This window comes from Gymnoscopelus microlampas (genome assembly GCF_963454915.1).
Source record: "Gymnoscopelus microlampas genome assembly, chromosome: 15".
Classification (NCBI taxonomy): Eukaryota; Metazoa; Chordata; class Actinopteri; order Myctophiformes; family Myctophidae; genus Gymnoscopelus; species Gymnoscopelus microlampas.
The window spans coordinates 40991883-41011041 of NC_139952.1; the positions used below are offsets into that span (position 1 = coordinate 40991883).

The window sequence follows — 19159 nt, forward strand, 5'->3', positions numbered from 1 at the left end:
GGGGGTCCTTGACATGTAAAAGTTGGAGCACCCCTGATATAGCAACATACTGTTAGGATTTAGAAAACATGTCTAGATTATGTATTTGGCCGCGGACCCCCGTCTCAAAATGAACCCAAGGCCTGCTGCAGGCGTGACAATGCAGGCGGTCTGCAGTTCAACACTACTGTTAGGAACATCTTCACTCTCCATTTAAATGGAAGAAGTTACAGTAAAAACGTGGTATTCACTCATATCTTTCATGACACTGTGACACAAGAGATATGTCAGGGGTTTGTAAGCAGAGGATTCTTGGTTCAAGACCTCCCTTTGACCATTTACAATCTAAAGTCTATAAAGTTAAGTTTATCATTCTCACTTTTGTCTTTCATGCCTCTGTGGCACAAGAGGTATAAGTAGATTAGTTGAAGGCTCTTGGTTCAAAACCCAAAAGTACAACATTTGCCTCTGAGATGAAGTATTTAGTATAGAAAGAAAATGACATAGGCCTACTCAGGTTAAGTACAAGTTTTGGCTGTGAGCCTTCCTCAGAGCATTCATATCACATAGATTCAACTCACTTCATACACAAGGTCAGAGTTCACCTACAGCTGAAATCTCAAGTCAATCGCCAGGATCCAATCACTTGTATGCAAGAACACAGGCAATTACAGGCAATTTGAGGCATATATCATAGAGTAACATAAAGTAACACATCAAAGATAGTCTTAAGAAGCATTTTTAAGCTATAATCGGGTGTCATAGTGTTGAGTGTGTATATCCACTGCGTTTCTCTCGGGGCCAGTTTCTTTAGAATATCCCCCCCTCTCATAGGCATCACGATGTTCTCAATCCAACAGAATTTTAATGAAGAGGGTGAACCATGATTTGCTTCAGCATAATGTTTTGCAATCGCATAATCCATATTTCCTGTACGGATCGCAGTTTTATGCTCTGATATTGTTTGTTTGAGGGGTCGTTTAGTTTGTCCTACGTATGCTAGACCACAGGGACATAACAACATGTAAATCACATTATGTCGATTTGCAGTTGATTAATTCACGAATAGGAATGTTCCTTGTGTGTGGGGATGATTGAATGATTTCTTGTCTGTTGTGTTGAAACTGGAATCTCCACATGAATCATAATTATCACCTTTTACTGCTCTAACGATGGAGCAGTGGACTTAAACCCTCAGGCACTTTATGACTTGACTTCTTGGAAGTTAATGATTAACTAGGGATAAGAATCTAACATTAATACTCTCACTTGTGTTCACGCTGGTTAGTTGTATAGGAGTCAGTAATGTGTGAGGATTTGTATGAATTAGTTTTTCAAGTCTAAAGCGTATGCCAAGCAGTGAAAGGTAAGAGATTCTCTTTACATTTTTCAACCTTTTAATAATGAAGAAATGTGTCTGCAGAACCACTGTAGGTTTCAGGCTTTGTGAGCAGGAAACAACAGTCTGTATGAACTGTTGGTTACTTGTGACCAGTGGTGGAAAAAGTACTAAAATGTTTTACTTAAGTAAAAGTGTCAATACTGCAGTGTAGAAATACTCTGTTACAAGTAAAAGGTCTGGTTATCAAAATTTACTTGAGTAAAAGTACAAATGTATTGGCATCAAAATATACTTAAAGTACCAAAAGTAAAAGGACTCATTGTGCATAATGTCCCATTTTACAAGTTAAAAATGTATGAAAATCTATTGAAAATAGCAGATCTACAAGCTCACAATGCGTTGCATCGCGACGCATTGTGAGCTTGTAGATCGGCTATTCAAATGCCCCAAAAAAAAAAATATATAGGAATGAAGGTGTTAATGCATGTTTTGTGATATTAATTTAAATCTGCAAAGTAACTAGTAACTAAAGCTGTCAAGTAATTCTAGTCGATTAAAAGTACAATATTTTCCTCTGAGATGTTGTGGAGTAGAAGGAAAAACTACTGGAAATTAGAAATACTCTAGTAAAATAAAAAATACCTCAAAATTGTACTTAAGTACAGTACTTGAGTAAATGTACTTAGTTACTTTACACCACTGCTTGTGACCAAATGCAAAGAAAGTAATCTCCATTCTCATGAAGAAGATTGCAGCTCACAAATCACAAACTATGTACAGATAAATGTGATGAATGTTAGGTGTGGTAATTTGGTTATTTCTCTTCTATACAGGAGACATGGCAGAGGCCGGAGGTCAAGGTAGGTCACAACATAGTTTATAGTTTTTTTTCCTGATAGATGAACCATCATATAGTGATATGAGGAGGAGGGAGATATGTGGTTCACACGTCAAGCAATAATACATAAACATTATCATTCACAGACAGACAAGCCAGACCTTTGCTTAAATTTACATTACTAAATCTTTACTTTTTTTAAATTCAGGGCAAGGGGTTCACGTGAGCACGCTGTTTTTGGTCAGTGGATTAAGATGCTGCTTGGCAATTAGACAAATAAACACAATGACTGTATATTGTTGTATGAAGAAAAAAATGCTTTGGGTTAGAGGATTAAGTGTGTGTGTGTGTGTGTGTGTGTGTGTGTGTGTGTGTGTGTGTGTGTGTGTGTGTGTGTGTGTGTGTGTGTGTGTGTGTGTGTGTGTGTGTGTGTGTGTGTGTGTGTGTGTGTGTGTGTGTGTGTGCGCGTGCGTGCGTGCGTGCGTGCGCGTGTGTGCGAGCGCACTCAACATTTTCATCCTCTATGTGTACTCTCAGCCAATAATTAATTGCTGTAATTGGAGGTCATGTCATATAGTATCAAATCCCTTGGCAGTTTTTGGCAGAAAATGTGTAAAATATATCCACTTTTCCAAAACATTCCCTGTATGTGACAGGATGTCATTCATAGTAGCAGGTTAAAAACAGTTAAAAACAGTTAAAAACAGTTAAAAACAGTTAAAAACAGTTAAAAACAAACAGCATACAAGGCCGTAATACCACAGAAGATGTTCATTGTTGTTTCTTATTTATCAGTCTTATAGCCTGGGGGAGGAAAGTGTTCTTCAGTCTGCTTGTGCCAGCTTTGAGGCTTGTGTCTGTATTTAGGCCAGGTGTCAGATAAAAAGACAGAAATCAAAGAGAGGTCAAATATAATAAATAAGAAAACACTGAGTTAAAGCTCCCATAACAAGTGTATTATAAGGGCAACGTTTTGACCATGTAGGTCTTCATTAGGCAAATGGATTAAATGAACACCCTAACGTCCACTAATATATCCTCCCTGTTGAGTCAGAAACCTTGTATCTCTATACTTAAACTTTTTATGTTTTTTCATAAATCAATACCCTACTTCATCATACTACAGTGTCACACAAAGGTAGCAAAACATTGCTGATCTACAAGCTCACAACGTGAACTTGTAGATCTGTTACGTGTTTATAAAGTATTAACAAGAGCTTGTGAGTGAATAATAACTACTTGGACATACAAGGTTTGTGTCAGACAGTGAGGATATGAGAAGGTGCTGAGCTCCATTAGTAACTATAACATAACTTGGTTCAAGTCATAAAGACCAAGACAGAAGCTTATCAGATGTTCTAATCATTTCAGTCCTATTCAGTGTTTAATTAGCTAAAGCAAAACTCTGCCTTGATCATAATTATGTTTATGTTCCTTGTAGCAAAGAGCTGCTTCGACTTTATAACCTGTTGAATCCTTTTGGAAATTAATTATTGAAGATATAGAAGACAAACTGTGTGTGTGTGTGTGTGTGTGTGTGTGTGTGTGTGTGTGTGTGTGTGTGTGTGTGTGTGTGTGTGTGTGTGTGTGTGTGTGTGTGTGTGTGTGTGTGTGTGTGTGTGTGTGTGTTGGGGGGGTGTCATTGTAAAGTGTTGGTTACATCACTGCATGTCTTCTTAATTATGGTTAAGTTTAAATGAACGGTAATTCTTTCTTCACTAACTGTGTCTTTTCTTCACTCCAGGTGACTTTAAACTTGTCACTAAAGGCTGTGCTGGGGGTTATCCAGGTCAAAATGTCACCCTCCCCTGTCACCTCTCTCCTGAGACCAGCGCGTCTTCCATGACAATCAGGTGGTTTAAGGAGTCAGAGTGTATTTACCTTTATAAGAATGGTCAGGTGATAGAGGGGAGGGGCTACGAGGGCAGATTAACCCTGAACATCCAGGATCTACAGAAAGGCAAAGTGTCTCTGACACTGAGAGACTACAGATATACAGATTATGGAGTTTACATCTGTCAGGTCAAACATGGAGAACAGGAGGAGGAGATTGCTGTGGGATTATTTTCATGTAAGTGATCTACTGTCACTGTGCATTATTAACCGTGATATTGTAGATGTCAGGTGGAAACCTTTTATGTCCCAAACTGTTACTTTTCAGGAAAAGAAAAAAAGAACATGACTGTGTTCTAAAGGATCTTATGTAGTTATTATTTAGTCACAAGCTATTGTTAATACTATTCATCAAATATTTACAAAACCCCAAACTTAGACACTTTCAAAAAAATAATTAATTAGCAAAAATAGCCAATCTACAAGCTCACAAAGCGTTGCGAACTTTTAGATCTGCTATTTTTGCAATTGTTGTGTGACATGGTAGTATGATGCAGTAAGGCATTCAGTTATGAAATAACAAACACACATAAAAGTTGTGTGAATATTTGTGCAAATCTTTGAATATATATGTTTTTTAAAGCGAACATTTTTATCTCAAATATTTGAACATATGTTACTATAATATCAGTGGTTCCCAAACTTTTTCATGTCAAGGACCACCCAAAATGATATGTATTTGGCCGTGGACCCCCACCTCAAAACTTTTTGTTCCAGGGACCCCCAGAAGTTGTAACAGAGTTAAAAACGTTCGCTTAAAGGAAAATACATATTCAAAGATTCGCGCAAATGTTCAAACGTTTTTCAAAAATAGCAGATCTTCAAGCACATATCGCGGCACTCTGTACCGCACTATTAGCTTGTATATCTGCTATTTTTGAATAGCCAGAACAATCTTAAAATGACAGAGATGCGTTCCAGGTATTAAAGGGTTAACATATACCGATACAGAATGCATGTTAATACCAGATATAAATGATGGCATACTGAGGAAGATTAAATGAATGAATCAGAAGATTATTATGGAGGATAAACTTGATTCCTGAGTAGTGTGGAGGTGAAAGTTTTGTGCAAACATAAAAAAATATGACAAGTTGGTGCCCACAAGGCTGGTTAATAATAAATGGCATGGACTGCAGAAACAGTTGACATGAATGGTAAATAATCTTGACATCAGACAATAGATTGATTCAAGTACTGAACACCTTTTTACTATGAAACTGATCATTTTACTAAAAAACAATCTGTCATGAAAATGTTTCACTCTTAATATATACTATAGTGTAGAATTGTATCTCTAAGCTGACATTTAGTCACTTCACAAATTAAATTAGAATGTTGTAATTAGAATGCTGAATCATTATGATTAATGAAGCAAGCTTACTTTGTATAATAATTTAGATAGTCGATTAATTTAACCTCTAATATTGCATTCCATATTTCAGGTTCCTTAACAATTTGCTAATTATTAGTAATCTTTATGTTTGTGAAGTATCAGTTTTCTAAACATTCCAACCATGTGTTTTCTCTTTTCATGAATGATGAATGTGAACGTGAACTAGTGGACTGTGAGTATTAAATCAATTCTACTTCATGGCCTCCAATATGTTTTCAGATTGACATCAAGTCTTCACCATAGCAGAATACAAACTGAAGGAGTCTTAACCAATGAAACCCTCTATACTTAGTGAAACAGACCTGAGTTAACTCTGTACTTGGACCACTTTTCTTCTCTATACCAAATATCTCCATTAAAAATAGCCGATGTACAAACTCACAAAGTTAATTATCATTAACCGTGATATTGTAGATGTCAGGTGGAAACCTTGTACTGTATGTCCAAAACTGTTACTTTTCAGGAAATGGGAAAAAACTAACATGACTGTGTTCTAAAGGATCTAATGTAGTTATTATTTAGTCACAAGCTATTGTTAATACTCTTCATCAAATATAAAACCCCAAACTTAACCACTTAAAAAAAAAAAAAAACTAGCAAAAATAGTCGATCTGCAAGCGTGTCACGGTGTGACGCGTTGTGAGCTTGTAGATCGGCTATTTTTGCAATTGATGTGTGACATTGTAGTATGATGCAGTAAGGCATTCAGTTACCAAATAACAAACATAAAAGTTAAAATACGGAGATACAAGGTTTCTGCCCGACAGCAACAATATGTATATATAATTATGTAATCATGTTTATTTTTCCATTTATAAATTACACTGTGCTTTCATATAACGGCCATAAGTGTTAACTTTAAAAGTCTCAATTCTGCAATGTAGAAATACTCTGTTACAAATAAAAGTCCGGAATTCAAAATCTACCTGAGTAAAAGTACAAAAGTATTGGTATCAAAATGTACTTAAAGTACCAAAAGTAAAAGTACCCATTATGCAGAATGTCCCATTTCAGATTTTTTAAATTTAAAAAAGATATTTTGAAAATAGCAGATTTAGAAGCTCACAATGTGTTGCATTGTGACGCATTGTGAGCTTGTAGATCGGCTATTTTCAAATGGCCGAAATGTATACAGAGCTGAAGTGGTTAATGTAGGTTTTGTAATAATAATAATCAAAATCTACAAAGTAACTAGTAACTAAAGTCTTCAAACTAATGTAGTGGAGTAAAAGTACAATATTTTGATCCGAGATGTAGTGGAGTAGAAGTAAAAGTATTGGAAATTGGAAATACTCAAGTAAAGTACAAATACCTCAAAATATTACTTAAGTACAGTTAAGTAAATGTACTTAGTTACTTTCCACCACTGCATGTATCCTTCAATAATGTGATCATGTTAATCTCTCATGTATGTTTGTATGACACTGTGCTATAGGATCTTCCAGACCCAGTTAAATGGTAGTTAGGCTCACAAATGATCATCAAATAAAACATATTCTAATTATTGTATCCACAAACTATAAATAAAGTGTTAAAGACAAATGCATACACACAACCTCAGGAACAAGAACACATATTTTCTTGGACTCATTACGTCCCACTCACATCACTCTGTGTGTCAGAGCAGTTTCTGATGTGGTCTGACATGTGATTACATTCCAATCATCACAATCCATCCTATGTGTTTACATATTACACTAACATGTGCTCTCCCTTAACATATACAGATACAGAATGCATGTTAATACCAGATATAAATGATGGCATACTGAGGAAGATTAAATGAATGCAGAAGATTATTATGGAGGATAAACTTGATTCCTGAGTAGTGTGGAGGTGAACGTTTTGTGCAAACATTAAAAATATGACAAGTTGGTGCCCACAAGGCTGGTTAATAATAAATGGCATGGACTGCAGAAACAGTTGACATGAATAGCAAATAATCTTGACATCAGACAATAGATTTATTCAAGTACTGAACACTTTAATTTTTTGTATGGAACTGATCATTTTACTATAAACCAATCTATCATAGCAGATGAAAATGTGACACTCTTAATATATACTATAGTGTAGAATTGTATCTCTAAGCTGACATTTAGTCACTTCACAAATTAAATTAGAATGTTGTAATTAGAATGCTGAATCATTATAATTAATGAAGCAAGCTATTACTTTGTAAAATAATTGAGATAGTTGATTAATTTAACCCATTCTATTATTGCATTCCATATTTCAGGTTCCTTAACAATTTGCTAATTATTAGTAATATTTCTGTTTGTGAAGTATCAGTTTTCTAACCATTCCAACCATGTGTTTTCTCTTTTCATGAATGATGAATGTGAACGTGAACTAGACGGATGTGAGTATTAAATCAATTCTACTTCATGGCCTCCAATATGTTTTCAGATTGACATCAAGTTTTCACCATAGCAGAATACAAACCAGTGTTGCATTGCTGATTTGGTAAATGGTTGCACTCTACTTTAATGACGTAACACACACGTCGCTTAACACCTACACAACAGGTCACACAATGGACAATTGATATGCATCTAGACTCATTCCTATGTGAATCCTATGTTAATTAATGCTGGTGTGACAACCGGCTGTCGGCAGCCTTTGTTAACTTTGTTGAGGTGTGAATTTAAAGTAGTTTTAAATGTATGCATGCGCCTGCGCGTGTTCCTGTTCAAATAGGTTCTTGCACGGCGTGCAAGGCCGTCCCATGAGCAATGCAACCCTGATACAAACTGAAGGAGTGTTAACCATTTAAACCCTCTATACTTAGTGAAACAGACCTGAGATAACTCTGTACTTAGACCACTTTCCCCCTCTATACCAAATAGATATAGACTTTCATTAAAAATAGTCGATGTACAAACTCAGACTAATTGATTTAATAATTTAATTTCTTATTCCAGGTTACAAAATAACAAACAAACATAAAAGTTAAAATATGGAGATTCAAGGTTTCTGCCCGACAGCAACGATATGTATATATAATTATGTAATCATGTTTATCTCTCCATGTATAAATTACACTGTGCTTTCATATAATGACTATAAGTGTTTACTGTAATCTAAGTCTTCATTATTTACCATATGGTCACTTTCTGATAGCTTATTGGTCTCTCTGATTTGATTTGAGACATTTTGATCATAAACATAATGATCACAGTGTGATTTGGCTCCAGTTCACACCTGATGATGATGACTTCATTGATGACATCCAATCATATTAAAGGATACATTAAAGCTGCACTCTGTAGCTTTCATGTCTTACCCGAGATTCAAACCTGCAGTGTAGCTTACAGGTCTACATGGCAGAACATAGATTCAGCTCAGAATGTAACCATGTATCCTACAATAATGTGATCATGTTAATCTCTCATGTATGTTTGTATGACACTGTGCTATAGGATCTTCCAGACCCAGTTAAATGGTAGTTAGGCTCACAAATGATCATTAAATAAAACATATTCTAATTATTGTATCCACAAACTATAAATAAAGTGTTAAAGACAAATGCATACACACAACCTCAGGAACAAGAACACGTATTTTCTTGGACTCATTACGTCCCACTCACATCACTCTGTGTGTCAGAGCAGTTTCTGATGTGGTCTGACATGTGATTACATTCCAATCATCACAATCCATCCTATGTGTTTACATATTACACTAACATGTGTTCTCCCTTAACCCATTAGGACCGGAACGAATCTGTGTCACTTTCAGATTTCTTTGGCTATTCAAAAATAGCAGATATACAAGTTCATAGTGCTGCACCCAGTATGAGCCCGCTATGAGCTTTTACATCTGGCATTTTTGAATATATATGTATATATATATATATATATATATATATATATATATATATATATATATATATATATATATATATATTTATTTTTTTCGTGAAAATTTGTGCAAATCTCTGAATATATATGTTTTTAAAGCAAACATTTTTATCTCAAATCTTTGAACGTACTGTATGTTGCTAAAATATCAGTGGTTCCCAAACCTTTTCATGTCAAGGACCACCCAAAATGATATGTATTTGGCTGTGGACCCCCATCTCAAAATATTTTGTCCCAGGGACCCCCAGAAGTTGTAACAGAGTTAAAAATGTTTGCTTAAAGAAAAATACATATTCAAGGATTTGCTCAAATTATCACAAGTTTCTTTTTTAAATAGTAGATCTACAAGCTCATAGCGCAGCACTCGGTGCCGCGCTATGAGCTTGTATATCTGCTATTTTTGAATAGCCAAAGAAATCTTAAAATGACAGAGATGCGTTCCCGGTCTTAAAGGGTTAACATATACAGATACAGAATGCATGTTAATACCAGATATAAATGATGGCATACTGAGGAAGATTAAATGAATGAATCAGAAGATTATTATGGAGGATAAACTTGATTCCTGAGTAGTGTGGAGGTGAACGTTTTGTGCAAACATTAAAAATATGTCAAGTTGGTGTCAACAAGGCTGGTTAATAATAAATGGCATGGACTGCAGAAACAGTTGACATGAATAACAAATAATCTTGACATCAGACAATAGATTGATTCAAGTACTGAACACTTTTCTTTTCACTATGAAACTGATCATTTTACTTTAAACCAATCTGTCATAGCAGATGAAAATGTTTCACTCTTAATATATACTATAGTGTAGAATTGTATCTCTAAGCTGATATTTAGTCACTTCACAAATGAAATCAGAATGTTGTAATTAGAATGCTGAATCATTATGATTAATGAAGCAAGCTATTACTTTGTAAAATAATTGAGATAGTTGATTAATTTAACACATTCTATTATTTGTTTGTGAAGTATCAGTTTTGTAAACCATTCCAACCATGTGTTTTCTCTTTACATGAATGATGAATGTGAACGTGAACTAGGGTTGGGTGAGTATTACATCAATTCAGATTGACATCAAGTTTTCACCATAGCAGAATATAAACTGAAGGAGTCTTAACCAATGAAACCCTCTATACTTAGTGAAACAGACCTGAGTTAACTCTGTACTTTTCCCCTCTATACCAAATATCTTCATTCAAAATGAAGATATTTGTAATTATATTTGAACTGGGCCTCCTTAATGGTCTCTTTTCCCTTTTCATTTTAGAGGTATTAAAAAGGTCTTAAAAGTCCTTAAATTGTCACTTTAGAAATGTGCAGATACCCTGTATACTCTTATACTGTATGTTGGTTTGTTTACTGTTGAGTGAGAAAACAATGTTGCACATTAAGCTAATCATCTGGGGATCCCCCAAAATAATATGGGGACCCCCCTGGGGGTCCTGACCCACAGGTTGAGAACCACTGCAGTACAAAATAGTGTCATTTAAGTTAACAGCCAAACTGATTCATATTATTGACAGATTATCATACACAATTATGAGATAGCAGATTCATTTATTTAATAACTATGTTGTGTCTAGGTTATTTAACCACTTCAACCCCAGACTCCTTATTATAGGGAAGGCTTTCACAGAAAATAGCTGATAAACAAGCTCACAAAGTGTCCTACTGTACCTACTGTGATGCGTTGTGAGCTTGTCGATCAGCTATTTTCAGAGAAAGCTTTCCCCAGAGAAAACAGAAAAGACACTACTATAGAGCCCTGAGGGACCCCGGTCAACCATATAGGGTTAAAATAGTTAAACAATGGAAATAATAATAATAATAATCTGTCATCTTATCATCAGCCGAATACAAACTGAAGGGGTCTTAACTAATGAAACCCTCTATACTTAGTGAAACAGACCTGAGTTAACTCTGTACTTGGATCACTTTTCCCCTCTATACCAAATATCTTCATTAAAAATAGCTGATGTACAACCTCACAGACTAATATATTGAATAATTACATTTCTTATTCCAGGTTATCTAACAACTCATAAGAAAACACTCGGTCATCTTTATGTATAAAATATCAGTTTTCTAAACAAATGTGTTTTTCTTTTTCTTTTTATGCATTATGAATATGAAGGTGGTGAGTATCAAACATATTCTACTTCATGTTCTCTGATGTGTTTTCATATTAATATCACGTTCTCGGGTGCATTTCTCCTTTCCGACATGTCGCCTTTCCGACGTTGACGAACCCTATACCTAACCCTAACCCTAACCCTAACCGCACGCGGAAGCCACTAGTCGGAGTGGTGAGATGTCGGAATGGAGAGTGAACACCCACGTTCTCACAATCATAGAACACAAGTTGAATGGATCTAATAAGTCTTCACAGTGAATGACCATTGTATTTTACATTGCTTGATGTTTCAAGTCTAACATTTTATTACAAGGATAGTGTAATTTTCTTGTTAAATTAATCAAATTAATTTAATTTAAATACAAATATAAGTTATTATTAAGGTCATGAGCTTCCCAAATCACCTCTTGTACTAATGTTTGCTGTTTTAACCAACCATAGAGTTTAAGTAGTTAACAATTAAATTAATAATAATAATCTGTCATCTTTATGTACAAAATATATTTTTTTCTAAACAGCCATTGTATCTTATATTGTTTCAGGTCTAAAACATTTAAGGCCATGAGATTCCCAAATCACCTCTTGTAGCCTACTAATGTTTTTAGTTTGAATACAAAACCTACAAGACCTTTTCACATTATTATTTATTTAAACAGGTTTACGGGTTTTATTGAACAAAGGCTGGGGGGGAGAAGCAACCGGGGGCAAAGGGACCAGGCAGAGACATAGTCAAAGGGGGAGCGTGGGTCAGAGTTCTGAGGGGGCAGTCTGCATGGTTAATAATTCTATGTCGTGTCTAGGTTATTTAAACACTTAAACCTCAGCATCCTTATCGTGGGGAAGGCTTTCACAGAAAATAGTTGATCGACAAGCTCACAACGTGTCGCATAAGCGTAAAACCCAGATACACGCAGAGGTCACAAACAGGCAGAATTACAGGTTCCGAATAACAGGTTGAAGCGAGCTAGACTAGAGTTGAACTGGTGTGATCAGCAGGCAGAGAATAGTGGCATGAGTGAGGCAATAAATACTGTGGCTACTCAGTGTGTGCGTGCTTCGATGGGTGTGGACGTGACACCAACAACTATTGGGACTCTATCATTCTCAATAACAGTGACAGGCATCAAACACCCCATCATGGTGTAAGAGAGGAAAGAAAGGATTATTATGAAGGGTGATTTACAGTGGAATTGTCTGATAGAGAAATGTCTACAAAGTTGTGTATACATTCTAAAGGTGGCCTGAACAACAGTAACCACAGAAAGTGTGGATTTTGAAGAAATAGGTAGGAAAGAATTCAAAGTTAGAAGAGAAGCTGGTGCAGAAAGAAATGACTCCAATAGAGTAAGGGTGGGTAAACTTTAAGGGCTCTTCTTTGGATCAGGAGCACTGTCAATAGTTGCACTGACTTAGGATGAATTGGCAATCCTCCATTGTGCAGTGGCTCAGAGTTCTTACCCACTGCCTGTATTTGGTGTTTTGGGGATTCACTGTACACTGGTGTGGGAGGAGAGGTGCAGTAGGGGGTGTGGTTTGCAAATCAGCAGCATCCAGCAATTGTGGTGTCAACCACTTTGTCGTCATGACTCACACAGAATATTGAAGGCAAATATCCATATACTGTAGGTTTCTCCTTCATAAAAGCCTTACTGATTGGTCAACTAGATTATTACACAAACTGACAGTTTCTCATTGGCTCATTGCCAGTCATCACTAACCCCAAGCTAATGTTATGTTACATCAGTTTGCTCTTAGAGAAATGTCTAGGCCTCTTCTTCCATGACACTGTGTAATGCAGAATGCACTGTAATAAAAAGTGATAATTTCATTGACCATGATTGAATCCACCTGCAACACACCCATAGACAATATTCAGCGTAATCCAACCCATCTCATCCCTGTACCAGATATGCACCCTTCTCTGGTCCTGACAATTTGCATGAGCTGAATAACTGACTCAGATAGAGTATGATTCCATTTTAATAACATATGTTCTGATTGTTATACCAACCAGTGTATCAAATAACCTTGAGAATTAAGAGATATCTGGAGAGGAGGAATTCATTATCTAGACTTGTAATAAGAGCAGTTCATTTCATGCATTGCTTCAGAAACCATATGATATAATTTGTCCTCTAATAGAAGATGTAAACATCTCTCATAGGCTGAAACACCTGGTGTGACATTAGTGTTATGAAGAAATGTATCTGACCTGATACAACGTTGAGAAAGTCATGGTCTGAGAGTAGGAGTGAATCAAAAGGCCAGTGGGATCTGGATTGGTTTGATTGTCCTGCAAGAGAGAGTTCAAAGGTCACAGGCATGATCAGATATCACAACAGTCTTGTATGAAGTCGGTTGTTATCTAACAGAAAATGAAAGTCTCTGCAAGAAAAAAAGGAATCACACCCACTCACCCAGTGTGAATAAACAGTGCTTTCTGGCCCCAAGGACCCCTTCGTATATTTTGAATACCTTCGTGGAGATACATTCTGCTGGCTATGCCTTTAGTAGGGTTGTCCGATATTGGCTTTTTTACCGATAACCGATATACCGATATTGTCAAACTCTTAATTACCGATACCGATATCAACCGATACCGATATATGCGGGGATTACTTTGATTAGGGTAAGCTCAAATTTCATATCACACATATCATACAGTAAGAACTCCTGTAAATTATTAAAAAAAAAAAAAAAAGGGGGGGGGCGGGTTTAAACCGATACCGATATTTTCCGATATCGATTTTTATGCTAATATCGGCCGATAATATCGAACATCCCTAGCCTTTAGTGTTTACTGTACTGTGGTACAAAGCCACAAGGAAACTACACATCTGTTACAGGGGAGAGCAGATGATAACTTCTGTCTGGACAGTGTCTCTCTCTGAATGTTTGTGGAGATGACTGATTTATCCTTAGTTACACCTATAGCTCTGAGTCCAATTAGTTTGACTCAGGCAGGTATGACTGCTTAAATCAGTCATTCCCCATCCTACAATTAGATGTACAAATTAATATTATGGCACTTCTGTACTTATGTATTTATTTAGTTGAGTTACCTTGAACTCTCAACCCAGGAGCCATGGGAGGAGAGTGACATAATTATTCACACAAATCAGTAATTCAGCTTATATTTACATAATAATAATGTATATAATACTATAATATAATAATGTTTACAATAGGTATACAAAGTCTGTCTTTATCTGATGTGTTCAGATTCTTGCATGCCTGTTCTTCTTCATGTACATGTATTCAAGACTGAAGTTGATTTAATGTTAAATGTATTTATTATCCAGTCAGTATAACATGATGAAGAGTTGTTATTAAAACACAGTTTTCTCTTTATGTAGATATAGCTAAAGCTAAAGCTGAAGCTAAAGCGTATCTCAGCAAGGAGACAGCAGAGCAGAAGAATAGAAGACTGAATTCAGCTCATGTGTTTGGTAAGTAGGATAACAATAGACTTAATGAAAACTATACATTCAACTTTATTATACTGTACATTTATCAATGAAACAATTATACACACACACACACACACACACACACACACACACACACACACACACACACACACACACACACACACACACACACACACACACACACACACACACACACACACACACACGTTACAATGTCTGTGGTTCATCTAAACATATATGTTCTGTAGATCTGCAGGTCTGGACAGAACTGGAGAATAGTAACAAACTACTAACAGAAAAAAAACAAGAATTGGATGAAAGTAATAAACTACTTACAAAAAAAAGCCAAGAATTGGATGAAAGTAATAAACTACTTACAAAGAAAGGCCAAGAATTGGATGAAAGTAATAAACTACTTACAAAAAAAGGCCAAGAATTGGATGAAAGTAATAAACTACTTACAAAGAAAGGCCAAGAATTGGATGAAAGTAACAAACTACTTACAAAGAAAGGCCAAGAATTGGATGAAAGTAATAAACTACTTACAAAGAAAGGCCAAGAATTGGATGAAAGTAATAAACTACTTACAAAGAAAGGCCAAGAATTGGATGAAAGTAATAATGAAAGTAATAAACTACTTACAAAGAAAGGCCAAGAATTGGATGAAAGTAATAAACTACTTACAAAGAAAGGCCAAGAATGGGATGAAAGTAATAAACTACTTACAAAGAAAGGCCAAGAATTGTATGAAAGAAATAAACTACTTACAAAGAAAGGCCAAGAATTGGATGAAAGTAATAAACTACTTACAAAGAAAGGCCAAGAATTGGATGAAAGTAACAAACTACTTACAAAGAAAGGCCAAGAATTGGATGAAAGTAATAAACTACTTACAAAAAAAGCCCAAGAATTGGATGAAAGTAATAAACTACTTACAAAGAAAGGCCAAGAATTGGATGAAAGTAATAGACTACTTACAAAGAAAGGCCAAGAATTGGATGAAAGTAATAAACTACTAACAGAAACATACCAACAACTGAATCAGAAAGATGAAGAGCTGAAGACGATGCAAGAGGAATGGGATGATGTCATCACTGAAAACAAACAGCTTGGTGAGAAATGGATAATTAAAAATAGACCTTATCTCTCTTGATTATTATTATTATTATATAATGAATACTATTTAATATATTAAGTATATCTTCAACGTTGCAGCTCAGCAGATCTGTGATCTGAAGACTGAATTAGAGAAACTGAGGACTGAATCAGACCAAAAGACTGGTCAGTAAAATGAAATATATTTCCTTTATGTGTGTCGTCAACATTAGTAAGATGATAAATAGTTGTCTTGTCTTATAGAGAGTGGGTTAACCTCTACAGCAGACCCCAAGCTACCAATCAGGAGATGGAGCATCAACATTCCTCCAGAAAGTTAGTAATCAAAAGTGCAAAAGTACTGTAAAATACATCCAGTATCATTTAATAGCCCAGTAACACCTTTCTTTTGTACTATCGTCAATACTTTGACTATTTATGTTGTGTTGCAGAGGATGGAGAGAACACAGACTCCACTCTTCCACTGAGGAGGACACACAGTATGGGATATCTTCCTCCAAACTGTGAGTCCATGTTACTCTTTCAATTTCTGTTGAACTTCATGATGTTACACTATTCATTCTGGTCATGCATTCAGTTTCATAGCCTGCCTTTAAAATGTGTTATAAATGAAACTCTTAACTTTCTATGCTTATACTTGTTCTATTGACAAGAAATAGGAAATCTACATAATGATGTAAATTTCATCACCAGTTCATGTCTGTGCATCTCAGATTGTGTTATTGTGTGTACTTTACGTGCGGACAAGCCCACTGACTGCTAATGTGTTAGAAAAGAAAAATAGATGCTCTGTTTGAGGAGATAATGAAAGGATATTCATCACTATACCTGCTGTATTATATTATGTGACGATAAAGGACTTGAAATTGACGTGACGTTCGTTGCCAGGTTTGTAATATCGAATACACCCGTGCAAAATTAAAAAGTAAATAAAAAATACTTCTCGAAGCTTTGTTGAGGGAATTAATTTGAATTTCTGGCCGTCAGAGTATAACAGGAATGCACAGAAATAACTGACGCAAGATAGAGTAAAACCACAGTAAACATCTTCTCACAAATCCATCAGTTTTCTGGAAGAAAGTTGTTAGATTATGAGTATTATAGTATTGAGCGTTGCCTGTATTGCTCTTGAATGCATGTGTGTCTGCAGACACCAAATTGTAGTATAATCTCAACCATCTGCTGTCCTCTCACCTATAGAAGTGTAGTCAGACCTTAAGACTGTCAATAAGGGTGTAAAAACACATGAACATTACCATTAAAGACTAACACAAAAGAAAAGAAGGTAATTGTGAATGGTCAAACAGTGCAAGTATTTCTATTTGATGTCAGAACCACACCATTGCATCTCATCATGACATCACAGATTAGAGCACGTATACACACCACATTAGTGATGTGTGTGCAGATTTTGTGGCTATAGAACATGGCTCTCCTTTCACTCTCCTTGGTATTTAATCCACCTGGACTGTTTGATTGATGTCTGTGTTGTGTTGCAGTGGGTGGAGAGACCACAGATGAAGACTCCTCTCTACCAGTGAGGAAGAGGAGACGCAGTAAAGGTCATCCTCCAGATAGTGAGTCTATGCTACTTTTACAAATAGTCTAGCAAGGAATATTATACACTATGTGTTCATCTCTAAACATTTAAGTGCAATTAGTGGACAAGGTTTAAACTTAGTGAATAAAGATACATGTATAACCTTGATGTATGGAGTTAAGAGACAGTGGAATATGTCTACCTATTTATTCATTCATTCATTATCATTTTCTCTTCCAATTTTGTCATTGCCAATTCTCAATGTGCTTTGTGTTCCCTGTTGTTGCCAAATCCCCCACTGTTGGTCTGGTGGTGTAGACTACCATGTGTTTCCTCTGACACACATTGGGTCACCAACCGCTTCTTTACAAATTACTTGATTTTATCATTTATAGTACGATACAATTAAGAGCTAGGGTTATCAAACATGTCTGAAGATGACCAATTTGTCCCAGAACAGGACAGCAATTATGAGTCTTTCACACTATGCATGCAAATAGTCTCTGAACAATGCCTGTGATGTAGCATTTTCACTGTATTCTTCCATTGTGTTGTCTTTCAGTGTCAGCAGACAACATTGTTGACTCACCAGTGTCTCCCTCTGTGTCTGAGCTGAGACTGGTGCTACTGGGGAGGACTGTAGCTGTGAGGAACGCAGTAGGAAACACCATCCTGGGCAGGGAGGTGTTTGGTGCTGAGGCCAGCTCCTCTGAACTGAGTCAGAGGAGTAGGAGGAGAGAGGGTGACGTCTGTGGGAGACGGTTGGTGCTGGTGGACGCTCCAGACTTCTCTGGACGCTCACTGGAGGACACAAGGCAGGATGTGGGGCAGTGTGTACGTCTGTCTGCCCCGGGTCCCCATGCCTTCCTCCTGGTCATACCAGCAGAGCCCTCTGAAGGAGAGGTGAGAGGGATGATGGAGAAGATGCAGGAGGCGTTTGGAGAGAGCTGCTGGGAACACAGCATTGTCATCATTATCCACACTGACAGTGTGAAGAAGCAGAGTGTTGAGGAGTTTCTCCAAGCAGGCAGTCAGGAACATCAGCAGCTTGTAGATAAATGTGGGAACAGATGCCACGTCCTCAACATTACAGACAGCAGCAATGCTGGTCAGGTTTCACAGCTGCTGGAGAAGATAGAGAACATGGTGGCACGAAACACAGAGAGCTTCTACAGCACTCAGACCTACCAGGAGGCAGAGGCCCAGGTCAGAGAGATGGAGATAAAGATTCAGAGGGACATGGAGGAGAGGAGACACATGGAGGAGCAGGAGATGAGGGAGAGGTTTGAGAAGGAGCTGAAGGACTCTCTGAGGAAGATAGAGGGATCCATCCAAGAGCACGAGGGAGACATCAGGAAGATCGACCATCGAACGAGTGAACTAGAGAGACAAGTGAGGGAGGAGAGGGATGAAGAGAAGAAAAGAGAGCTGGAAGGAGAGCTGAGAAGGGAGTCTGAGAGAAGAGAGGAGATGGAGAGAAAGCTTGATAGGTTTAGAGCAAAGAGAGAGAATGAGAGGAGAGAGAGGGAAGAGAGACACACACAGGACATAGAGGAGATGAGAGAGACCTACGAAGCAGAGGCCAGAGTGGAAGCAGAGAGAAATCTGATGAAGGTTC

The 19159-nt window shown here is 36.7% G+C and overlaps 1 protein-coding gene across 11 annotated transcripts in view; it reads left to right on the top strand.

Annotated features, from left to right (window-relative positions):
• Window positions 1–19159, top strand: part of LOC311062432 (uncharacterized protein) — a 106480-nt gene that overhangs the window by 12987 nt on the left and 74334 nt on the right. For 4 of the 11 annotated variants that reach the window (XM_084081459.1, XM_084081466.1, XM_084081469.1 and 1 more), the window contains exons 1-2: window positions 1249–1345; window positions 2155–2181. In XM_084081459.1, the coding sequence (XP_083937585.1) occupies window positions 2160–2181 (22 nt within the window). In that variant the 5' untranslated portion in view covers window positions 1249–1345; window positions 2155–2159. Of the gene's footprint in view, window positions 1–1248; window positions 1346–2154; window positions 2182–15816; window positions 15998–16100; window positions 16167–16244; window positions 16317–16432; window positions 16505–17500; window positions 17579–19159 lie in introns of those variants that run through there. The other 7 variants (XM_084081470.1, XM_084081472.1, XM_084081460.1 and 4 more) reach the window with 7 other exon arrangements.